This window comes from Lineus longissimus, chromosome 4 (assembly GCF_910592395.1).
Source record: "Lineus longissimus chromosome 4, tnLinLong1.2, whole genome shotgun sequence".
In the NCBI taxonomy this organism is placed as follows: domain Eukaryota; kingdom Metazoa; phylum Nemertea; class Pilidiophora; order Heteronemertea; family Lineidae; genus Lineus; species Lineus longissimus.
Window position 1 is genome coordinate 5,891,054 of NC_088311.1, and position 25,647 is coordinate 5,916,700.

At 40.8% G+C, this 25,647-nt stretch overlaps 3 protein-coding genes across 46 annotated transcripts in view; 1 reads left to right on the forward strand and 2 right to left on the reverse strand.

The window, feature by feature from the left end:
- Nucleotides 1-55: 55 nt before the first annotated feature.
- Nucleotides 56-3,451, reverse strand: LOC135486169 (uncharacterized protein F21D5.5-like). The gene is made up of 7 exons (XM_064768759.1): nucleotides 3,077-3,451; nucleotides 2,648-2,829; nucleotides 2,428-2,517; nucleotides 2,048-2,168; nucleotides 1,692-1,813; nucleotides 1,239-1,473; nucleotides 56-1,059 (listed from the first exon to the last, which is right to left on the reverse strand). The coding sequence occupies exons 1-7, from the start codon at nucleotides 3,405-3,407 to the stop codon at nucleotides 809-811; spliced, it is 1,332 nt and encodes a 443-aa protein (XP_064624829.1). The 5' UTR covers nucleotides 3,408-3,451; the 3' UTR covers nucleotides 56-808.
- Nucleotides 3,452-3,753: 302 nt separating this feature from the next.
- On the forward strand, nucleotides 3,754-12,782 carry LOC135486240 (nardilysin-like). Its single transcript, XM_064768903.1, has 24 exons — nucleotides 3,754-4,135; nucleotides 4,475-4,694; nucleotides 5,038-5,119; nucleotides 5,436-5,536; nucleotides 5,660-5,786; nucleotides 6,001-6,096; nucleotides 6,251-6,373; nucleotides 6,630-6,687; nucleotides 6,818-6,891; nucleotides 7,005-7,152; nucleotides 7,434-7,554; nucleotides 7,849-7,962; nucleotides 8,334-8,438; nucleotides 8,579-8,708; nucleotides 8,965-8,997; nucleotides 9,197-9,247; nucleotides 9,509-9,683; nucleotides 9,929-10,079; nucleotides 10,308-10,435; nucleotides 10,819-10,978; nucleotides 11,067-11,425; nucleotides 11,550-11,757; nucleotides 12,159-12,257; nucleotides 12,478-12,782. Exons 1-24 carry the CDS (start codon nucleotides 3,762-3,764, stop codon nucleotides 12,697-12,699), a joined length of 3,459 nt encoding a protein of 1,152 aa, XP_064624973.1. The 5' UTR covers nucleotides 3,754-3,761; the 3' UTR covers nucleotides 12,700-12,782.
- A 5,997-nt stretch (nucleotides 12,783-18,779) lies between these two features.
- Nucleotides 18,780-25,647, reverse strand: part of LOC135486179 (polypyrimidine tract-binding protein 3-like) — a 165,256-nt gene continuing 158,388 nt past the window's right edge. For all 44 annotated transcript variants that reach the window (XM_064768778.1, XM_064768790.1, XM_064768776.1 and 41 more), the window contains 6 exons: nucleotides 25,559-25,592; nucleotides 24,720-24,812; nucleotides 24,423-24,520; nucleotides 23,921-24,123; nucleotides 23,541-23,604; nucleotides 18,780-23,255 (listed from right to left, as the gene is read on the reverse strand). In XM_064768778.1, coding sequence (XP_064624848.1) covers nucleotides 23,178-23,255; nucleotides 23,541-23,604; nucleotides 23,921-24,123; nucleotides 24,423-24,520; nucleotides 24,720-24,812; nucleotides 25,559-25,592 — 570 coding nt within the window. In that variant the 3' untranslated portion in view covers nucleotides 18,780-23,177. The remainder of the gene's footprint in view (nucleotides 23,256-23,540; nucleotides 23,605-23,920; nucleotides 24,124-24,422; nucleotides 24,521-24,719; nucleotides 24,813-25,558; nucleotides 25,593-25,647) is intronic.

Below are 25,647 nucleotides of genomic sequence, written 5' to 3' on the forward strand. Positions count from 1 at the left end.
GCCAAAGACTCCCTGGAAGGATCAGAATATCACAAATGAAGCAAAACAGAATGTATCAGTGCTAGATATTTATTAAAATAATATAACGTAACATCACATGACTGTACGTGTAAATGTGGATTGAACAGTAAGCACAATCCCTAACAAATGAAGAAATTGGACAAAGACTGGTGCCCACAGCGGACATCAACAGTCTGCGATGAGATCTGCCACAAAGGGTTTTAAGGTTATTGATCAATCTTCAGCATGCACCAATCATATTGCCTAATAATCATTTCAGACACTTTCCATTATTAGTGCAGGGCACCATACACCTATACATTTATATCAGTTTTAAGTACATTAACACAGACGGACGGAGTAGTAACTATCTATAATACTAGTGCACCATGGAATGTGAAGAAGGAGTTTGAACTCCTTAAAAGGCAGCACACTTACACAAGGCACCTCTTCAATAAAACAGTTTTCTACCCTAACTATCGTCCATTCAATTGGTAGTTGTTCCTCCAGTTTTGTTCCAGGAGAACAATGCATTGTCCTGGCATCAACCGAGTTATTCCTAGGTCTGACACTCCTTATAAGCCAAAGCAGTTATGATAATTCAAACTTCTACAAACTATTGCAGTGTTCCCTAAATTTTAAAATTATACATGAATATTATGCAAAATATGTGGATTTATTTGGCTTCTACACATAAACTCAACATATAGTGGCACACCATCAAAAGTCCATAATGCTCAAACTCTCATCTACACAAGACTTGCTTTTGCCTCAGATTATGGCTAAAGAAAACGCAACAACTAACTATTCAATCTACAGGAGTCCACTGCTTGAAGAGTTTCTCATGCCTTGGATTCTCAAATTCTGCTTCGAATGGCACTGTTATGATCTCTGTGAAACCCTCCGACTTCTCCGGAGCTTTGAAGTTCTTCTTGTACATGTTGTACCCGACTCCTGGTATGCGACGGACCTCTCCATTGGTCTGGTTCTGACGGACGTAATTGAGATGATGGGCGAGTTCTATCGGCGTGTCCATGAAGAAACATCGACATGGTATGCCTAGAAGAAAAAAGGTTACAATTAGTTACACAACAGGTTTCAGTTCCATACAAGACCAAGGTCACAGCTCTGATCAGGAAATATTTCAATTGGTGAGCAAATCATACAGAGATATGATCTTTTGCGGGAGTTGGGAAAAGCAAAACAGGCCAATTCCTCTGGTCATCTCTTCAACATACCTTCATCCTTCGCCACCAAGATAAACTCTTCTCTAGCAGCTGGTGATGGATTTGTGTTATCTACAACCACACTCTTGCCCTCCTCTAAAGCCTGGTACATAAACTTTTTACACTTGGACACTGTACCCAACGTGTCTCTGTTGACTGCGACATAACCATGGGGCTCGAAGTATTGCTTACGGAAAGTACTTTTACCAGACGCTGGGTAGCCAACCATGATTACCACTTCTTGGCTCTGGAATATCAAGATTTTACAATTACTGATACATACTGTTAACCGTGAAATATTCATGGAGTTATGTTGGCGAATTTGCTCATTTTTAATTCACAGGAGATTAAATATCATGTTTGAAATGTTTAACACCTATGTTGATAGTTCTCAGTCGGTCCCACAAAAACCTGACTGCTGCTTTATGGAACTGGAAGTGGATAAGCTAGCACTAAACTACTCACCTCCGAGTGATAAGTTTTTTTTGCGTTAGCCTTTTTCAAGTACTTTGAAGGGTCTGCAGATCTCCAATTCCATTTTGAAGTTGGGGCCTCCTTGAGGAAGAACTCATCTGGTGTTTTGAAAACTTCAAGGACAAAAGAATACAAATCAATCAATTAACCAATGAATCATAAATGCATTCACAAATTATGGAAACTTGCAGGTACTCAAGGTAAAATACAACATGACACTGTCTCTGAAATTTCTGTCAAAATGTACTTTCTATAAAACTGACAACTACACATTTTCCGTCAGAGAATAAGGGGGTACAGTAGCGAACCAAATCAGCAATGTGACTCCAAATTGTCTTTCAACTTACCTGCCCCAATGTTAGCAGCAAACTTCCTATCATCACAGGAGAAATCCTTGGATTTCCCAGATGACCATTCCTTGTCTCTTCCAGCCGCATCACCAACATACATGCAATTCTTCAGGTCAAACTGGAAAAATAATCTTGACAGAAATTGACATAGAATGGTTGTGATTGTGTCAATGTCCCTGAAAACCACGACAGAGACAAACATTGACACAAAATAGTCTGATTGTGACTATGTCCATGAAAACTGAGACAGAGACACAAAATGGTTGCGATTGCGACAATATCCCTGAAAACCTTTAACAAAAGACAAGGACCACTTCTTGAAATAAAACTGTTACAATTTGCTTTTCAAACCACAAAAGGCCTGGGACTGGACATACCTTTGTTCCACCATTGTAATCCTTCTCTAAAGTGTCCCACATCAGCGTGCTAGGCTTCCTATAATCATTTGTTCCAGTGGCAAGGCAAGCCTACAAAGACAAACACCAAGCAATCATAATAATTAGATTTAGCAACACAAACACTACATATGGATAGAGCTGGTTTTTAGCACGTCATGACTTCATCTATTTGTATCGATTCTTCTTAGCTATAACTTACAATGATAGGGATGTCCACCTCGCTAATCATATCTTCCAGCTTTTTCTTGATATCAGCGGGCTTAGTGTGATTCTTTTCCACACCTGCTTGATTGGAGAATATCACCACTTGATTCCCAGCCTTGTGGAGGGAGCGGAGCTTGTCTGGCACTTCTGGGTAGAGCCATACCCAATCTTTAGGCCCTGGAGGACAAAGAACTCAATTAGATATAGTAGTCTTTGACCATTTGTGTTAGAGATTACTGTATTAGCAAAGATTTCAGTAACACATAAAAACTTTATTAATATTGAGCTTCAACCTGAAGTCAAACTTGTGGTTCGGTTATGTTGATTGTTACAGTCAAATCCATATCCTGAAGGGCTGGATTCAAAGACAAGCTATTCTACTATACCACTAGGCCCTTGCACTAGGCCTACTAGCTATACACACCAGTCGGGAACTTTTTTCCACTTTTCGTAGCTATCAGTGTCCAATCCATGTCGAAGCCAACAACCTTTTTTGCCCCATGAAGCTCGTCAGAATGGAGTAGGTACATGGATGGGTAAGCTGTAGCTTTCCCTGGAGGTATTCCAACATCAGACCATTTCAGTCCATGTTTTAGATCGGTCTCTCCTTTTGCCATTTTTGCAAGTTGCTCCGTTTTTTCGACGGCCTTCCTTTTTGCTCCACGAGGCATTTTGAAAGTTCTTCCTGAACTGAACTGAGCTATGCCAAGGAATAGAATGCTGCCAATTGATCGATCTACAACTCTTTTAAACATGCGATTGACATAGTCGAACAATCAATCGTTCATACATACATGACATAAATTAAATAAATAGTGACAAGTCTGGGCAAGCCCATCCAAATGACGTCAGGGAATTCCCAAAATGTGATCATTTATTTGTAGCAGCACATCCGAATATTTATCAAATTATTAATACATACATACAACAAATATGATATTACACTCATACATTCACATTTATTTGTATATTGTAATAAAGTATATAACTTATTTGTTGATAAACGAACTTTTATGTAATTAAAATTTCTATTTAAAATACGGATCAAACTATTATATAGAGCTAGCCAACTACACGCCGAACGGAACCGGAAATCGCATGGGATTTAAATGCAGAGAAGTTCGAGAAAACTTCAGAATTTGTGCTTTTTATCCACATTTTCATTGATAAATCGTCTTCATTCTGTTAACAACGGTTCCTTATATTGTTCCTCTCGACCACAGCACCATAATTACGTGGGAAAGACTAAAGAAATTGAGACAAACAATAAAGTTGTCACTCCTAAATTTCGCATAGGACTCTCCTGTAAATTTTGTACAGGAGCATATTGTACAGGAGAAAAAAAGGGCGTTACTGTTCTCTTGGAGAGTGCTTTAAGCCCTAAGTCGAGTTCTGCATTTGCAGGGAGAATGGGAGAGGAAGGGGGTGACACAGGACACAGTGATCTCATATTGAAGTCACCGAATGACAAGAAACAGTACAGGTGCGTTTCTCAGACACTAAAACAGTCAATCAAGATTCTGAAATGAGACTGACCTGCCCAAGAATGATTGCCCTGCTGAACAATAGGTCTTGAAAGCAAAGATGCAAGACAACGGCTCTTATCCATCATCTGGCGTCTTTGACCGTGATGACCTATTGTTCAGAGCTTCATTGCCATAATATCCCTTGCATATTCCCAAATGGACGGTTTAGTCAAAGACGAACCAGAGCACATACACAACAAATGCTCACACTCAGAACATGTCAGAAGACTATCACCTTAGTTGTGGCATACCTGAACTTTGCCAGCTTACTTGTACTATGTTTTTGATGATTTCAGATCAATCACCTTGGAAAATGGTCTGAGAGCCCTACTCATACACGACCCATCTGGAAAAGAGGAGGCTGAAGAGGATGATGAAGAATCTGGGGATTCAGATGAAGAAATGATGAGTGGGGATGAGAGTGGTTCTGGAGAGGAAGAGGAGGAGGAGGAGGACAATGAAGAGGATGATAAGGAAAAGAAAGGAGACAAGGCAAAGGCCAGATCAGAAAAATATGTAAGGGAAATGAAGTAGGCCTGGACATGGTTTTTTTTGCTTTTGAGCCTAATTTAAGGACATTATATCATGGCAAGCTGTTGAAGTTCCTCGGAATTTCAGTGACCAAAACTTGCTGTCTCCACCAGAAAATGACATACATGTATCTTGGAGTTCAGACATTCATTTATGGCATTTAGGAGCAAAATGGAGCATTTTGAGGTGCAGATAATGCTTCTTATGTCATTTGAAATTAGTTGACGTCATAAATTGCTTTTGGTGTCAAGACATCTTGACAGCGCTGATCAGACTGTCTGCTTACATTAAAACAAGGTTTACATTTCTTTCTCCATCTTTATTCCAGTCTGCTGCAGCACTATGTGTTGGGATGGGAAGTTTCTCAGATCCACCAGATATCCCTGGCTTTGCTCACTTTCTTGAACACAGTAAGTTCCCTGGTCTTAATGTGCCATTGTGGGATTTTTGTGAATTACAAATCATTTTAGAAGCGTGACTGAGTAGTTGGGAAATCCATTTCATAAAGCTTTTCAGTGCGATTCTCTATGCAATTCCTGTAGTTATCTTCCTGACTTCAGATTTTGGATGATCAAATTAAATGGGCATACTTCTGATCTTGATCTTTGGAATGAAATAGTCCTGTTTGATTTTGGGCATATCATCTTCTGACTTAGTGTTAGACGGAAGGAATTTTAATCTCTTGTAATTGTACTATTCCCCTCTTATTTTTTCCTTGTTTTCCAGTGGTTTTCATGGGAAGTGAAAAGTACCCAGACGAGAATGACTTCGGCAACACTCTCAGTCGGCATGGAGGCACCACCAATGCATTCACAGATTTAGAACATGTAAGAATCTAAATCTTACGTTTCAAATCCTTATTTAGAATTTGGTCACTCTATATTTTACACGCAGATGAGCAATCTTTTCATCACTTGCCGCAGTAAGCCTTTCTGTCCATCTCTTTTCAGACTGTTTTCTACTTTGACGTTCAAAGGAAGTACTTCCAAGATCTGCTGGATAGATTTGCATGGTTTTTCATCCACCCTCTTCTGAAGCAAGATTCAGTCGACCGGGAACTTGAGGCTGTGGACCATGGTGAGTGGCAACAGAGAGCACCAGCCTTGTCAAATTAAACAAATCATAAATCTGTCTGATACAAGGTGCAAGCTGGAAACAAGTTGGAGCCTGTTTTTGTCGAACAAAATTCCCTCCTCCAGATTAGTGAAAGGCTAACAAGACATAATGACTTTTGAAAAAAAAGGAACGAAAAATGTGTTCATTTTAATTTATTGTGATTTCTTTGTTTCAGAATTCACGATGAGCAAGTTGTCAGATTTTGCTCGTAGGCAGCAGCTTTTCAGTAACATGACTAAACCAAATCATCCGATGGGAAAATTCTTCTGGGGTAAGGATGTCTTCTGAACTTTGAATTAGGCATACCTTCAGCCAAAGTTGAACAAAAACATTGAGATGATCAAAGGATGTTCAGTTCTTCAAACAGACGTTTCAGGAACATTGGCTCTTCTTTCTCTATCTTTTTGTTCCATTTCTACATTTAGGAAATAGCCAGAGTTTGAAATCGGATCCTCAGAGTTTGGGTATCGATGTGTATGGCAAGCTACGTGACTTCTACAAGAGAATGTATTCTGCCCATTACATGACCCTAGCAGTACAGTCCAGAGGTACGTACATGTTAGAACTAATAGGGATGGCGCATTGGGGTGATTCAGGTCTCTGGCGAAGACAAGTAGCTTTGAGGAATTTTGTATTGCGGACTATGAGAAATGTTACTTCTTTTGTCAGTGACTGCAATTTGGTCCAACAGACAGCTAGGCTTGACACAGACTGTGATGTAACAGGTTAAGCTATCCATCATATCTGTTATCTCCCTGTTGCGTGATAGATGTGTATCTTATTGTCTTTGTGAATTCCTTACAGACTCATTGGATGTCCTTGAAGAATGGGTCCGGGAGATATTCTCTGCGATGCCTAACAAGTAAGCTTCCGTCATGTAATTATTTCTCTGAATATTATATTTCTGCTCCAATGGTGGGTTGGGTCCAGTGTTTTGAGTACATAACACTTTTCTCTTCTGCAACTGACATAAGATTCTCTGCTTGTTTCAGTGGATTACCAAGACCATCCTTCCATGAGATGAAAGAGCCATTTGATGTGCCTGATTTCTACAAGATGTACAAAGGTGAGGTGACGTCTGCTGTGAGCACCATTAAATTGGTTTTGTTAAGCTTTTCACGTATTTTGATAACCCTTCAAACAACAGGTTATGAGGTAATATTTTCTGTTCTATTGCAGTGATTCCCATCAAAAAGGAGCATGCAGTTCAGTTATCGTGGGCACTACCTTCACTGAAGGAGTACTACAAGGTCAAACCGTTGCACTATTTGGGCTGGATCCTTGGCCACGAAGGCAAGGGAAGCATTTTATCCTACCTAAAAAAGAAGTGAGTTCTCTTCCCTTACTCCACTTTCTCTCTGTGGTGGGACAGCTTTCAACAGCTCTGAAAATGTTACCTACACAAAGAACAATCAGCTCAATCTTGTTACATTATCCAAAGTCAAATTCATTGGACTAGGTAATGGAGGAAGAGAAAACCTGAACCTCCTTTCTAAATCAGCACTCTCAAAGAGAGGCATCTTTTCTCTTGCTTATGCAGTGGAACCTTCCTAAGCAGACACCACACTTAGATATACACCCTTTCTTTAATCAAACTTTCCGCTTCAGATGCTGGGCGTTGAGTATCAGCAGTGGGAACGATGAATCGGGTTACGAGCATAACTCAACTTGGGCTGCTTTTACCCTCAATATCAGACTGACAGATGAAGGACTGTCACATCTGTATGAGGTAGGCTTCACAATCAACAGATCTCCACTGGCCAAGCTATTTCAGTAAATCCGAAATTGAGGAAGTCTTGTTCTGTTTTGAAGGCAGAAAATCATGTTCTGTCACTTTGCTTGGATCTTGTTCAGTGATCAAGTGCAGTTTCCGGTTTCCGATTGTTTGGTCACATCAACTTGATTTTTAATAAACTTTGTATTGGAATTATATGTACACTGAGCAGTATTGGCTCTCACATGTTCAGTTCCATTCGTAAAAGTTTCTTGTAATCTCTATATTATTGTGACCTTGCCCTTTCAGGTGCTAACGTCAGTATTTGAATACATCACAATGATGCAAAGGTCGAGGCCTAATGAGAGGATATTCAGGGAGATCCAGGCAATAGAGGCAAATGACTTCAGATGGCAGGATGAGGTAGATATAGCATTATTATTCAGGGTTATCGGAAAGCAGATGTTGGGTTCAGGTCCTGTCAACGGTCAACTCAAACAGTTGGCATTTTGAGATCCCTTATGCCCTTTTGCAATCAGCAAATCGTATCACCTTACATTATATATTTCACGGTTAAAAATTACAAGGCTTATTCAAATAATATACGAATTTTACTATTTGTAACAAATTTCATTTCTGTCATTTTCTGTCAAGAATTTAGTCATTTCATTGTCTGCATCAACATCAACATATTTGCCATGTCATTGTCATCATCAAGGCATCTTGGCCAAGACCTGGGCCTTGGCCGTTATCCAACGAGCTATTCTGTGTCTTGATTCTGATGTCCATTTCAGATTGATCCTGTTGACTATGTTGAGAGGCTGTGTGTCAACGTGCTACAGTATCCAGTGAGGGATTATCTGACCGGAGATATTCTCATGTTTGATTATGATGAAGAGGTATGAATGCAGGAGTGGAGATTTGATTGAAATTCTGGCATTCTCCGACTTGTTATAATAGAAAGGCATTACAGATACCAGGTGTCAGTTTTCAGACAATGGGTGAATTGTACATGTAACCATCTCCATTTTGTATTCAGATTGTGAGCAAGGTGCAGAACATGTTGAAACCAGAACGTGTGAATATCACACTGAGTTCCGAGAGCCCCGAGATGCAGCTTGATTGTATTGAAGTCGAGAAATGGTTTGGAACGCAGTATTGTGTAAACGGTAGGTTGATAGTATCAGTGCATGCTCTGTTGTTATTCCAATTGTATACAAATAGCAAAATGCTAGAAACTAGAACATTGAAGTTTGAAATTCACCTTGCAATTTTGTGTTCACTGACACTGGACTGAGTCTTCATATAACTGTCTGACAAGTCGAGGCATATGCCTCCTTACAAGTCATGTATGTCATCATTGTCTGATTTTGTTTTCGGTGTAACAAAATAACTTCGTTTACATATTACCTGTCTCTTTTACAGACATCAACCCCGATTGGATAAAGTCATGGAGCAGTAAGTTTTGATTTAACTTGAAAATTGTTAGTTTCCAAATTGTCTCATAATATTAAGCCCCCATTGCAAAACCTATTCAGAAAACCAAATATATCAATGGATTGACCAAAAGAATACTAAAAATCCTTCTTATGTTTGATTGAAGTCTGTCGATGTATTCCACAGCTGTGTGATTCTTTCAATATTTTCTCTTCCTCAGATCTTGAGCCGGGGTCACAGTTTTTCCTACCTCCTGAAAATACATTCATTGGTGAGTCTTTACTTTGCCATTTTTACTAACATTGCCTTCTCTCCTCTGACTGACAGTGACGCCAAATTGTGTCATCTCTTGGTTGTGTTCAGTTGAGCATTCGTTGTCAGCTACTCGATTCCCTGGAAATCCCTGTGAAGACAAGTCATTTCTCGGTAGACTTAATAGAGTGGCTAGGATAAATATCTGAATCTGAATCACTTTTGAGACTGAATTACTGTCATATGAGGTCATTTTTGACTTATAATCTGTTCGTTTCAGCCACCGATTTTGATCTGAAGACACCCGACCTGGAAACGGACTCGAAGCTGCCTCTGTTGATATTGGAGAATGAACGTAGCAAAGTCTGGTACAAGAAAGATGAGAAGTTCAAGTTTCCCAAGGCTTACTATTCATTCCATCTGATCACGCCGGCTGTGAACAGGACACCCAAGAAGTAAGTCGGCAGCGCTGCAACCCTTTTTAGAACCAAGAAATATTCACTTTAATTTCATCAGGTGCAAATTTCAGATAAGATAATGGCTGATATGAATAAAGTCTAGCAAATGCTTTTACTTCAATTTTGTACAGAAAGGTCTAGTGTAAATGTACATGGAGTTTTAGATAAAAGAATTTGCTAGTCTTTGTTCATATCACCCATCGTGCCCAGCTCAAATTATCAGCTCCTCTGTTTTTTTCCAGCCGAGTCCTGTTTGACATCTACATGTGCCTCCTGAAACACAACCTAGCAGACGTAGCCTATGATGCAGACGTCGCACAGATGGACTATACCTTTAAGGCTCTGGAGACTGGCATGATCATCGAAGTCAGTGGATTCAATCATAAGTTACATGTAGGTATCCTGATTATAAAAATCAATTGAAATAAAGTCAGAATCATGAAAATTAACTCTGCTATCACTCTGTGCCTACAAGAGGCAATGGTTAATCAACTGTTGTCAGTACCATTTCTTAATGCCCCCCACCACCACCACCACCATCCCTAATTTCTTTATGAATAAATTCCTAAGATAACATAAAATTTGATACATAAATTTGTGAATATTTACAATTTTTCATAGAAACTTCTTGAGACCGTGGTACAACACATGATCGACTTTGAAACAAAGGATGATATCTTTGAGGCGATGAGAATACAACTGACGAGAACATATCACAACCTGTTCATCAAGCCAGAGAGACTAGTCAAGTGAGTAAGATTTGAGCTCTGCGATGATTTTTGCTTAAACTTTCAGTCTATTATGTGGTCAACTGAATTGCATTGACATTCTTTCTCTTCTACCGGATAACTTTAACTTTAGTTCTGTTGATGTGGCTGATTGCCCTTTAGCCTCAGAGGCAACCTCTCGCTTCCAGATTCTCCCACCAAGTTTGTGTGCTATTTGACTCGAAGAAGTGGTTAGTCCTGAAAGATGTGGCAGTGGTCTATAGTTCTGTTCTGGTTGGGACAACCATTGCAGTAAAGAACATATTTTGTCTAGATGCTTTTAAATTTTACTGAAACTTTCAGGAAAGTTTAAAAAACTTGGTGTGTAACTGACTTGATCAACATTTCTTTCTGTTTCCCTTCAGAGACGTACGCTTGTCAATTCTGCAGAACATCCACTGGACTTCTCTGGACAAGTATGAAGCCTGTCAGCACGTCACAAAGGAAGACCTCCTCATGTTCCTACAAGATTTCCACTCGCAGCTCCGTGTTGAATGTCTCATTATGGGCAATGTTTTGAAACAGGTAAAAAAGATGAGAAAGAGAGATTTGTTATGATATTTAGAAGTAACTTTTATTATATGTAGATTGAAATATTCTCATGTGTTTTCAGGAAGCGCTAGATTTGGAGAAAATCTTCACATCTCAGCTGAAGTACACTCCTCTTCCCAGAAATGTGCAACCCGTGATGCGCATATGCGATCTACCGAAGACTGACCATTATTGTCGGGTTCAAAACCTGCGCGAAGATGATGAGAACTGTGTCATAACAAACTACTACCAAGTTGGCCCACTCGAGGATGTCGGACAGGGCGTTCTCAATGAAATGCTGGCCCTTGCCATGGAGGATCCGTGTTTCAATATCTTGCGGACGAAGAAGCAACTGGGTTACAGTGTGTTTGCGATGAACAGGAATACGGCAGACATTATTGGATTATCTGTTTCCGTCTGCAGTAATTCGTCTCAATTCAGGTAAGGGTCTCAACAGCAGGTGACTGAATTTAAAGTAACTATTCCATTTCCCCTTAGATTTGAAAGGGAAATGCCACATCCTCTAATGAGGCATCTGGTCTTCATTTCGTCTGTCTATTTGCAGCCTTGAGGCCCTGGATGCTCACATTGAGGAGTTCCTTCAGGAATTTGGGCAGATACTGACAGCGATGCCAGAAGAGGACTTCGAGAAACAGCGAGATGCGCTGATCAAACGGAAAGAGGCTGAAGACGCAAACATGCGTGACGAGGTCAATCGATATTGGGACGAGATGATCACCAGGAGATATATTTTTGATATTTTAGATCAGGAGGTAAGTAGATGATGGGGATGAATTGACAAAAGACCCAAAGAGTTCAGTTGGTTGGCCACTGGGCATCTATATCTGTTGGTCTTGACTCCAGGCCAGACTGCTTGATGTCTTTAGTTTTACTGTGGTTCGCCTGGAATTGGTATTTCCGACTATTGGCAGTCCTTTGAAGGTGAAACTGAGAGTCTAACTGAGTACAAGTTGCACTAGATGTTGAAGACAATATATATTAGTATTCAATGAAGATAACTATGAAAGTAAAAGGCATGTGTATGTCACATTGTTTCAGAAGAGAAGGTACTGATCATGTCTGTGTTGTACTTGTACAACCCTGCATTTAGAATTGAAGACGAAATATATGACTGTATCCATTTATTCTAGGCTGTATATTTGTTCCTTTCTAGATCGCAGCACTCCGGAAACTGACGAAGACAGATGTATTAGACTGGTACAGGAAACATACCCCTTTTGGCAACAAGGCGGCATCCAAGCTCAGCATACAGGTATAAATTCATTGTGGAGAAATGATCGTGGCAGGTGTGATGAGTCAACTTACTGAACACAGGGTGGTTGGTTTTATCCTAATAGTAAGGCCTTTTTTGCTCGATGAAGGGGTGTGTTGGAAGACCCTGATGAAGGAGGATAAGTTGGTCCAAAATCTAGGTGGTTGACTCAACTTAAAATCACTGCAATGATGCTACAACTTGCATGCTTTTCTTTCAGGTTCAAGGTCATTCCAAGGCCATGGATACCTCTGGAGGAGCAGACGCCACGGACTGTTGCCAAGCAACAGCAGACACAGACACGAAAATGGACACTTCATCTCGCAGTCGTTTGACCTATCTACCATTAGAGGGTAACAAAGTTAGCAAATCAATATCAGATGTGGTGGACTTTAAAATGAATCAGTCGTTTTACCCAGTGCCAAAAGTTGTCAAGATTTGATGACTGTTTGTGTTAGGTTTGTTGTTGAACATAGTGGATGAAGGCATTGGTTTACCGATACAACAGAAAAGAAACAATGTATAATGAGATCATTTTGAATAATAACATTGCTTTGAAATAAACTCCTTTGTGGTGATATCTTTTGAGGATGCAAATGGATGCTTAATGCAAATGGATCTACGTCCTCCATCAAATCTCTATACCTACACCTCCGACTATCGTGGGACGTCTTCTGTCGCCTCCGAACGCGATTGCCTCTGTATTTGTCCTATCACATCATCTTAGTAATGGACAAGGCCTGTCACAGACGGTCAGTGGTGTGGAGATCTGAATAGAAAGGAACCAACACATTCTTAAGACATTCAAACCTTCGTGATGAACTCCATCCCAAGTACGACCTGATTGGCCACAACCAGCTCTACTGTCTTGCCATCACGGTTAAGAGAGATGCGACAGACACAGCCAGACGGATTTGACCCAGGTAGCTCAGCAGTAGCTCAGCTTTTGACTCCCAGAAGCAGACAAGATCATATACCTGGCAGCTCCACTGTCCTGTCAATACGGTGAGAGATGAGACAGTCACAATCAGAATGAACATGAGTGGACCTTGCTGCTCCACGGTCTTCCCGACACGATGAACGAGGTGCGACGAACACAAGCAGGTCGGGTCGGAACCTCGCAGCTCCTTGGTTGGAGAGTTAGGACAGTCACAACCAGACTAAATCACGCCATGCATCCCCACCACCTGCCAACACTGTGAGAAAAGGAACGATAGTCACAAGCAGACCGAATTGGATCAACCTGTCTCATATTCGTCCACATTGCTAAAAGCACTGCAATGACACAATTCGCAATAATATGTCTCCAGAGGAACATCCAAGGTGCAATTCACAACCGATTCCACCTTTCTAAAAGAACTGCAATGACACAATTCGTAATATGTCTCCAGAAGAACATCCAAGGTCCATGTCGCAACCATTTCCACCCTCCTAAACCACTGCTATATGCCACAATTCATAATATGTCTCCAGTGGAACATCCAAGATATAAGTCGCAACCGAGTCCACCCTGCTCAAAGACTGTCATCAACACTCGAAAAAATAAAAGGGCTCGACTACTCCAGGATAGAAATATTTCGTCATCTACCGCAACAGACACCTAGAAAGTCCTGTGATACATTTGGGAAATATATGATGTTTCCAGCAGCAGATATCCCTGTGTTTCACCAGCGAGGTCCATTGCTGTACTATTACATTGACATCCGAGGACCCCTCCCCCCTCCTCCATCATCCACAGCAATCTATCAGAGTTCGACCGAAGCCACTGCTAAATGAGTATCAGAGAATGCGTGTAGCTGACCTTCCCATTTGCGAGTGATGTGCACATACTGTCTATCACAACCACGCATGAAGACAATGTCACCGCCAGACAATACAAAAACAGAGTTGTCAGGACACACTGAAATAATGTCACAACCTCGCGTCTTATGGGAAGTTGTTTCAAGACACAATCTATATACAGGGTCACCTCTTAATGCAAACTGATCTATGTCCTCCATCAACTCTCTATACCTACACCTCCGGCTATCCTGGGACGTTTTCTGTCGCCTTTGCCTCTGCATTTGTCCTATCACATCATCTTAGTAACGGACAAGGCCTGTCACAGACGGTCAGTGGTGTGGCGATCTGAAGAGAAAGACACCAACACAATCTTAAGACATTCAAACCTTCGTGATGAACTCCATCCAAAGAACGACCTGATTGGTCACAACCAGCTCTACTGTCTTGCCATCACGGTTAAGAGAGATGCGACAGACACAGCAAGACGGATTTGACCCAGGTAGTTCAGCGGACTGGACTCCCAGGAACAGACAAGATCATATACCTGGCAGCTCCACCGTCCTGTCAATACGGTGAGAGATGAGACAGTCACAATCAGAATGAACATGAGTGGACCTTGCTGCTCCACGGTCTTCCTGACACGATGAACGAGGTGCGACGAACACAAGCAGACCGGGTCGGAACCTCGCAGCTCCTTGGTTGGAGAGTTAGGACAGTCACAAACAGACTAAATCACGCCATGCATCCCCATCACCGTGCCAACACTGTGAGAAAAGGAACGATAGTCACAAGCAGACCGAATTGGACCAACGTGTCTCATATTCGTCCCGACGTGGTGAGAGTTGAGACAGCCACAACCCGAGGCTAGGCTCGTTCTGGTTGTGACTGTCCCACCTATCACATCGTATAATCAAGATGGAGCAGCCATATCCGATTAGGTCGGGTTGTGGATGCCACATCGCTCTCATAGGTCCATTGATACGATGGAGCAGCCATGCCCGTTTTGATCTGTTCGTAACGGTCTCATCACTCTCATCGTGTCAGCAACACGGTGAAGCTGTCCTTGTCAATTCGGTCTGCATTGCTGTGACTGTCTCATCCCTCTCATCGGTCGGACACGTGCTGACACGATGAAAGGGATGAGACCGTTGATTATACGATGTGATAGGTGGGACAGTCACAACCAGAACGAGCCAAGCCTCGGTTTGTGGCTGTCTCAACTCTCATCACGTCGGGGCGAATATGAGACAGGTTGGTCCAATTCGGTCTGCTTGTGACCATCGTTCCTTTTTTCACAGTGTTGGCACGGCGGTGGGGATGCATGGCGTGATTTAGTCTGGTTGTGACTGTCCTAACTCTCCAACCAAGGAGCTGCGAGGTTCCGACCCGGTCTGCTCGTGTCCGTCGCACCTCGCTCATCGTGTCAGGAAGACCGTGGAGCAGCAAGGTCCATTTATGTTCATTCTGGTTGTGACTGTCTCATCTCTCACCGTATTGACAGGACGGTGGAGCTGCCAGGTATATGATTTTATCTGCTTCTGGGAGTCCAGACTGCTGAGCTACCTGGGTCAAATCCGTCTTGCTGTGTCTGTCGCATCTCCCTTAACCTTGATGGCAAGACAGTAGAGCTGGTTGTGGCCAATCAGGTCGTACTTGGGATGGAGTTCATCACGAAGGTTTGAATGTCTTTAGAATGTGTTGGTTTCTTTTTCTCTTCAGATCGCCACACCACTGACCGTTTGTGACAGGCCTTGTCCATTACTAAGATGATGTGATAGGACAAATACAGAGGCAATCGCGTTCGGAGGCGACAGAAGACGTCCCAGGAAAGTCGGAGGTGTAGGTATAGAGAGTTGATGGAGGACGTAGATCCGTTTGCATTAAGAGGTGACCCTGTATATAGATTGTGTCTTGAAACAACTTCCCATAAGACGCGAGGTTGTGACATTATTTCAGTGTGTCCTGACAACTCTGTTTTGTATTGTCTGGCGTTGACATTGTCTTCATGCGTGGTTGTGATAGACAGTATGTGCACATCACTCGCAAATAGGAAGGTCAGCTACACACATTCTCTGATACTCATATAGCAGTGGCTTCGGTCGAACTCAAATAGATTGCTGTGAATGATGGAGGAGGGGGAGAGGTCCTCGGATGTCAATGTGATAGTACAGCAAAGGATACTCTCAATTATAGAGTTATTTCGCTATAGTGATGGACATCGCTAGTGAAACACAGGGATATCTCCTGCTGGAAACATCATATATTTCCTAAATGTATCACAGGACTTTCTAGGTGTCTCTTGTGGTAGATGACGAAATATTTCTATCCTGGAGTAGTGGAGCCCTTTTATTTTTTCGAGTGTTGATGACAGTCTTTGAGCAGGGTGGACTCGGTTGCGACTTATATCTTGGATGTTCCACTGGAGACATATACGAATTGTGGCATTTAGCAGTGGTTTAGGAGGGTGGAAATGGTTGTGACATGCACATTGGATGTTCCTCTGGAGACATATTATGAATTGTGTCATAGCTGTGTCTTTAGCAAGGTGGAATCGGTTGTGAATTGCATCTTGGATGTTTCCTCTGGAGACATATTACGAATTGTGGCATAGCAGTGTCCTTAGCGAGATGGAATCAGTTGTGAATTGCATCTTGGATGTTCCTCTCGAGACAGGTATTGTTACGAATTGTGTCATAGCAGTGCTTTTAGCAAGGTGGAATCGGTTGTGAATTGCATCTTGGATGTTCCTATGGAGACATATTACGAATTGTGTCATAGCACTGCTTTTAGCAAGGTGGAATAGGTTGTGAAATGCATCTTGGATGTTCCTCTGGAGACATATTATGAATTGTGTCATAGCAGTGCTTTTAGCAAGGTGGAATCGGTTGTGAATTGCATCTTGGATGTTCCTCTGGAGACATATTACGAATTGTGTCATTGCAGTGCTTTTAGCAAGGTGGAATCGGTTGTGACTTGTACATGTGTATTTTGGACATGCCTCTGAAGCATGACACAGCAGTGGATTAGCATGGTAGAATAGGTTGCGACTAATGTTGAAGTGTCTCACAGCAGTAACTTGGATGAGGGAAAGATGGGCTGGCTGTGGGAGTGGTCCCAAGCTGTGCTGCCAGGACACCAAGCCAAATGCTGGATGGAATGAGCTGCCAATGCAGATGGCGACTTATCATCTTATGCACCCTACATTCAGAGGCCAGAGTATTATCTAAATGTTACACTGGCAGTGGAATGTCTGTTTCCAGGTAGCTCTCTGGTGTCATTTATCTTGTGACGGCAACCTGTAATTAGGATGTGTGCGAGGGGAGGGAGGCTGAGGTGATTGTTGTCTGCTTGCCATCACCCAACTAATTACTTTTACAACTAAATTTTCTGTTAAGTTTGATAATAGTTGAGCTGTGGAAATATTGGACAATATGTGGGCAAACGAAATTTAAGTCAATATGTCCCTGGTTGTGACATTGTCCTCAAAAGACCAAATTTGGGGTTTATGGAAATTACACTTAATCATCATCATGGAATTGCTTTCGGTTCAACAAAGGAATGATACTGATGACCTTTTGTGTCTTTCCATTAGTACAGTGGTCAGTGTGCTCAGCTTGTTCAGCAATCAGCCAAGTAGATTTTCACACACCCCCCACAAAAATTGACTTTTGTTGAATATTTGAAGGGGGATTATTACCCTTTAAATCCCAGACTATCCTGTTGGATATAAAGTTGGGCGACAGCAAACAAACAATGGCCTTTCTGGACACCTCCTTTAGCCATTGTCTCGTTGAATGGGAGAGGGAAATTTCGGTTTCAGTATATCATGTATGGTCAACTCTGTGAACTGCAACAGGATTTATGCAATTCCAGTCCAATCACGAATCGGGCAAATCTTGCTGGGGCCATAATACTCCAACTGCAGGGTATTTTTTGCATACCGATTGTATGGTGCATGTGAAATAAAAGGATGTCACTGGATCACATCTCAAGCCAAGGTTAGAATAGGCCAAAGTGCATACCAGTCTACACTTAATCTACATCTACCATAGGATGGGGTGATGTAGTCCATCATACAGAAACTCCATTCTCAAACCTAGTACTGGTACTAGAAGATGCAGGAACAATATTTCTGTAACATGGCTTATTTCACCCCTTCTTAGGCCAGGTGTTCATAGGAGTCACATTGTCATTTGTCATGCGTCACATGTCACAAGCAGACTTCAAAACATCACATGACATGACAGGAGGGTGATAAGTGACATTGTGAATTGTATGTAGCCTGCTCTTTGGAAATGACATGGTGAATTCTATGTAAACCCAGTCATATGGTACTCTTGATGTGACAGTTGATAAAAGGAAGTGGTGCATGAGGCAGCAATAGCTAATACCTCACCTCAAATCAAGCGAGAGTAGTGGTGGACAAGTTCATGATACAATGTATGATCGACAAACATTTCTAATGTATAGTTTAGAGAGTGCAACCAAATACATTTTCTAATGCATTCCAAAAAATGCCATGTACCCAGGAACTCGGTAACTATACATTACTCACATTTCGTGTGGATATGGTTGTTAACAACTTCATTCTTACCCTTTGCCAGTTAAACACCATGTTCTACTCTGAACTTGATTTGAGATATAATTAATCAGAGAAAAGCCACTTGAAGCTAGAATAACAAAGAGCTAAAGCCAGAAGGAAAAGTCTTGAGTAAAACAGACAGGCAAGAAGAAAAGAGGTTCGATACTAATATTTTAATGACTATCATAGATCGAGGAATACATATCATGGTAGTAAGAATGAAAAAATATAGATTAAGAAGTTTGTGACATGAAGACTGGAGGGTTAATCATGCCAGTTAGGTGAACTGAGAAAGAGATTAATCTAGAGAGGTCAAGGTCAACACTACACCAAACACGGAAAACATCCACATATTTCCCTACAGTTAAAATTTATTAACACTCAACATGACTTAATAGCATTTATCAATTCAAAAATATATAAATGATAGGCATCATATAATCATTATATCATCACCAAAACTGACACCTGATTTTTATTACAAAATGATATTTTAATTTGTCTAACCACTTGGTACAAGGTATTCACATTTGAAATCAGGGAATGATGTGCACATTCACTTTGACCCTGACGACCAAAATAGGCCGAGCGGTGTTTTTTCATCTTGTGGTTCCGCGCTGTGAGAACTTTCTATAGCTTTGTGCAGGTTTTATGACGTACATGATTTTTACAATAGCGATCCCTCAAAAGACGGACCAGACGCACTATTCATAATAAATAAAAATTCATATTCATGTCAATATAAAAGCTACAAAAAATTCTGTATACACTTGTGGTTTGTTCCCATTTTAGGCACATTTGTTTGTAGGTTTACGTTCCCAGTGGCAAAGGGTAGGGTGTCACCAACTGGGCAGTACTAACTCAGATCTTCCTATCTCTACTGCAACACCGGTTCATAAAGCCTCAACTCCATAAAGAAAGGAAAATCCTACCAAGTCAACAGCTAGAACTTAATACATAATAAAGACACATAATCACCGAATTACTTCAACATTCACCAGGAGTTGTCGCATATTCTGAAATGGTATCCCTCCTGGTCAGTATTTCAGTAATTACAAGTACAGAATTTCTCAATTCAATTAGAAATTCACATCAACAGTTCCGCTACTAATCACAAAATATAACTAAGTTGTGTGAATGCAGAAAAAACATTTGTATCTGTTGGAAGGCCCACAAGCCTTAAGCTTTCCAATGATCACAAAGCTTTTTAAGACCAGCACATGAAATTTTTTTACAGTTACTTTGAACTAAACCTGCTTAATTCAAAGCTACGACTACGAGTCAGGAGGCTGGAAACCCTAATCCAGGCCTGAACTCGAACCAACCCACAACCCAGTATTCAGTTCTAGCTGATAAACCTTACTCATATTTATCTATCATCAGAATATATCTATCATCAGAATATCTATCATCAGAATATCTATCATCAGAATTCACAAAACGAAAGTTAAAATTTCTCAAGGAATATCTTTCAGAAGTTAAAATGTCAAAGAATTTCTCTCTGATACGAAAAGCGTACAATTTGATTTGAACACGTGACCAGAACATAACCCAACTCTCGACATAGAATTATATATACACGTGAAACACTGATGCCCGGAGAAAGCAAACTCAGCATTAACCCTTGCCAGACTGGTGGTAAATTACGACATCAAATTTAATTACTGAAGTTTATAATTCAATAAAACAGCAACTTTTAGTACTTGAGGTGTCTGATGCTTTTAGTATTCGCAGCACTTTTTCAGTCATTTGCAATATTTCTCCAGTCAGACATCATCAGCTCTTCAAGGGTTAACACTGAAGAAGTATCCAAGACTTAATATCGAAATGAAAATAGACAAATGATTATAGGAACGTGTTGGTATATAACTAAACTGAAATAACCAGCAGATCTATATAACGTTTGCTGTGAAAAGACACAAGTCCAACACCTACATTACACACCTCAAGTTCTAGCACTGGTATCACAGTATACGCGCTTTAAATTCAATAACATCACTAAAATTGACTAATCGCGAGGAACATTAAAAGGGTGAAACAAAAATTTAAAACGTAAACGTCGGGCTACAACTGAGGTCTGGTTAACATCAAAACGATTGTAGAAAGTGAAGGGACCAAGGAATGGTTTTCTTTCAAGAGGCAGAGTGGGATAGTTGACCAAGTATTGCCTCGACCTTTTTACTGTATAAATTTGAAGAGTAATGATTCTCAACCACCTTTACCCATTACGTTTTGAAAACAACCTTGATCACGACTCCTTCTTCGGCTCATACCAATTGAAAACACAACTCCAATATAGGCTGATTGCACCATGCATTGTGCATATAGACTTTTTTACAGACGGACTAAATACAGCATAAAATGTTCCTATAATGGTCCTATTAAAATGTTTGCATCACTACACTACTATATAACAGACTCGAGAATTGGTGCTTTCAATTGAGATGAGCCAGCAATATTACTTTAATTAAAGGAAAACCAGTATCGGATCATCGGTATTTATCAGAACTGCTTGAGGCGAGAAATTCTGCCAATTCTGTGGTGGCAGTTCTTATCTTTTGACAAACAGACGGATGTCCGATTGTTCTGGTGTTAAATTTGACCGAAAGGGCTAATGACAATATTCTAAGGTCTTGCAACATTATTCCCAGCAATGAGAGAACTGTTTATGTCTTGTGGAATGCTTCAATAAGTGAAAATTTCAACATAAAGATTGATAACTCAGCCATTCAGTTGCAGCGAAAGAAAAAACAAAAAGATGAAAAAACACTGGGGACGAGGTCTCCACTGGATTGGGAAGAATAATATAAAGCAGTCATCTATGTACACACGATGCCATGTCTTGACTAATAAGGCAACGGGCTGGTCACATGACCCAACTCCGTAGTAAGGCAACTTAACTGGCACCGCTTACTATGTGCATTTCAGCGCAGTTTCACCGAAATTGAGTCCTACTGTAAAACCAGACAGGAGCCGTTTCAACTACATGGCTCAAGTTAACATGACCCTGATTACACGGCCATCCTTAAAGTTGTTACGGCTCTTCGTTGATTTCAAGTAAATGTACTGAATAACTGTCGGATCTGCGACAAAATGAACTCTACAAGGCGCACAGGAATGCCGTAGTGGGAGAATTCACTTGATAACAAAAACTCAACCGGTCATAAAATAAGCATATCCCAAGTTTTTATCAAGGATTCACTTCCTCTATACATCCTCAAATGCAAAAATATATATTCATATTACCGAAGTAAGTTCCCAATATACATCGAACACCAAAAAATGCAAAAATAAGAGTTATAAAAAGAGGCTAAACTCTAATTGCGGAGATTTTAAGCTTGCAATTCTTCATGAACTCTTTGTAGTGACGTGTCCAGCTTTCCGCCTGGGTTTGGTGACGGGCGTGTTTAAGCAGATCGTAATCTAACTACTTTCATCTAGATTCTCCAGGAACACTCCAACTTTTATTGAGATCCACTAGTACACAGGTTTCATATCCATTCAAGTACAAGTCATTTTCGAAAGAATCCGCAAGACCCCCTGGCCACGAGGGCGAAACGCCTCCTATTGACCAATATTTAAACACTCAAATAAGAAAAGACAAGATTATAAATCCACCACCTAGGCATATGCGGAACACAACCGTTTCAGCACTATGACTAGCATTTTTACATCTTGCTACGCGACAGCGGCACATTTCCGAATCCACACAAAAATCTGAGAGTGTCACAACTAAATTCAGTAAAATGGTAAAAATATACCAAAATAACGCGTCTCAAATTTCCTCGTATCAAAAAATTAAGTAGTTCATCCTAGATGTCACAGAAATTTTTGATTGCTGTGTTTAAGGCAAGCATTACTCCAAGGTCAGTCAGAGTGACATCATAGCACCTCTTCCTAAAGTTTTGAAGATTCTGCAATCATTGTGTCCCTCCAACTTCAGCAGTCGAAAACCAGAATCGTTGCTTGGGGGATTCTGTAATCTGCTGCGTCCTGAATGTGATGCTCGAGTTCCTTAAGCCACTGTGGAGCAAGGGTCCTTAAGATGGGCAGTGTAAACTTGCATTGTATCATGCCTTAATTGACTCTCCTTCTACAGCAATCATGCCTTGCACATATTTTTTTGTTTTGATTCACACCATCAGTATACAATAACATTATAATAATATAATATATATTATAATATAACAATATATATTGTTTATAAACACTCTCTGTGTACTCAGTACTGGCAGGATATTCACAACCATAAAGAAGAGTCGGCCATTTTGTTTTATCCAAGGTCATTCCCAAGGTCAAACGAAAGAGTTCAAGGTCGAATAGTATTGCCTAAAGATTGGTGAAAACTCTACAAGTCTGAAGAGGTGCAGTACTGAGTCAAGTCAGCATATAGTGCAGAATCATAAAAAAACATCCAAAGTGAAAAAGTCAGATCTATGCTCTTTAAATGCAACCAGTTGTGAGAAGACTTTTTTAACAAGATATGGAAAGCTGGAAGCCAGGATGATAAGAAAGTGGTAGGTAGTTCCACAGTAGACTTGACTGATGGAGGCGGCCTAGTTGGTCGGGATGGTGGACTTAGAAAACGAGACTCGAAGATGATTCGAGTCACTCAGCTTGTAGTTGTGCATGGCCTGAAATGAGACGAAGATGATTATGAGTGAAATGAATAATGGAAATCAAGCAAAAAGGACATCAAACCCAACAGGGCCAGGCCCCTATATGTTAATGTTGATAAATGTTGGTGTTTCATTATTAGACCGTGTAGTCCAGTGACCCATATTTCATTCACGGGCAGTGTTTGAAATGCAAGGTACTCTGCTAGATGCACAGTAAGACATTTTGTGACATTCTGTGGCAATTCTAGTCCAGCTACACACATTTTAATCAAACTAATCTGAAGAAGTCATTTAACTTACTATTAAGGCATGAACTGCTTGCTCTACATCACCCATCTGAATGAGTGCCATTTTGCGGTCTTTCCTGAAATAGCAAACAGAAGATGCATAAGAAACATTTACAATGTCATTTCTAACAACAATTGTAATACAGATTTGAACTTTTGACTTCTCCATTGGGCTTGCATCCATCGGCAGTTTGTCAGTTTTGCCAATGACGGCCAATCGGGCACTGATCCTACAAATCCACAGCACAACGTGAATTTGCACCATCATGCGTTGTGAACAAAACTTTCAGGTGATATCAAAACATTTCAAGATGCATCACCGAGCTCTCTTGATCAGTACTGGTAACGTATTCCTCATCTCCTACGAGGGGAAAATCTGCAGAGTCAACTTACGCGAAAAACTTGAAGTTTACGACTTCCCCTCCTGTCCTAGTGAATGCGTCCTTCAGCTGGTCCTCAGTAATCAGAGGTGGAATGTTGGACAGATGAAGCGTGGCTGATGGGGGATAGATATTCTGATGATTTTTTGAGTTGGGCTTTTTGAACCGGTGTAGTGGTGAATTGATATATTCCTTAGTTAGCGCTGCACCAGCATCCTGAAACACAAAGGCGAAAATTGAGTCGGTGGGAAAATTTGAGCTATGTGAATCTGCTTGAAAAATGAGTAGAATCTTTGTTTATTTCTACAAGACTGAAATGTATCTTGTAGGAAAGGTTTCAGTAACTGGGTTTCTATTGCAGAATGAATATCTTCCAAGCAACAAAAGTCCCTAGCTCATGGGCACAAAGACAAAACAGTGACAAATATCCATTCTACGACCTCCTGATTATGAGCCCGGGGCTCTAACCACCTTGCCACTGATTTCCCAATGAGGAATTGCAAAATGATTCTCACCTGTGATCCCTCCTTTGGCATTTGGACGACTGAATATTTAGATGGTGTTACTTTGACTTGTTTGCCATACAACTGTACATTATTCAGGTGAGACAGTGCTGAAAGATAAACAAGACAATTAGAATATACAGGTTGTCTCAAAAGAAATACAGTTCATGAACATCTACATGTATATACGTGTGTAGTTATAAGTCTTTCTAAAAACCTTAACATTTTGACTTTATTAGTCTATTAAAATAAGAAAAGAATGGCCACATAAACCAAATAAACCAAAACAACGAAAGCTGAGGTACCTACCCATGTGGGCTTGTGCTATGTCGGCAAACTGGATGAGGGCACTGTCTTTTTTACTGTATATTATCTTGACACGTTGTACATCCCCATATACGCCTAAATAGGAGGAGGAAAGCACCAGATTAATACCAGCATGCACTACGGTAGCGAAAATGACAAAATACAGCAGTTGTAAGCGTTAACTGTGCGAAGAAACTCAAGAATCTAAACTAGTAGACCGCATACATGGAGTAACTGATCGTGAGTACATACAAGAATGCCTGGAGTATTAAATAGATATCTGGACAGCCGTCGAAGCATACTGTATCATGTATGGCACTTATTTACATCAAACAATGACTCGCATGCAAATCATTCTGATATGTGAGACATCGACATTCCTGAGCGGAGACAATGATCTTACAATTCATGCTAACCGAAAACCGACGGAGCCGATGAATAAGATTGCAACAGTGCGCCATATGATTACTACACATCCCGTTCAAGATGGCAGCGCAACGGGCTAAATGTCAACAAGAATAGCCGCTGGAGAAATGTGGAACAGAGGTTGATAAACGTCCAAGATGGCAGATTCGCCATCACATTCTGCTCTGATTTCCACCAACGGGACATTCTGCTGCGCCTCAGCGGCAACATGAGAATTTTTCGGCGCAAAATGGAAAATTTAACATCATCGTGATTCTCAGCAATGATGAGTTTCTGTTATGAACCACATGTTAAATTTGACATTTTGAGCACAAATTTCCCACCTTTTCCACCAAATGTGCTGCACAACTTTACAAGGGCCAAGATCTAACAACTACTGAAGACTAGAAAATGAAATAAACAGTGCTTAAACGTACCAAAAAGGGTAAAAAGAGCATCAGGTGTGACTCTCTATAGTTCATAGCAACAGGTTTAGCAGAGCGGTAGTTTGAAGAAGTCACAGTTT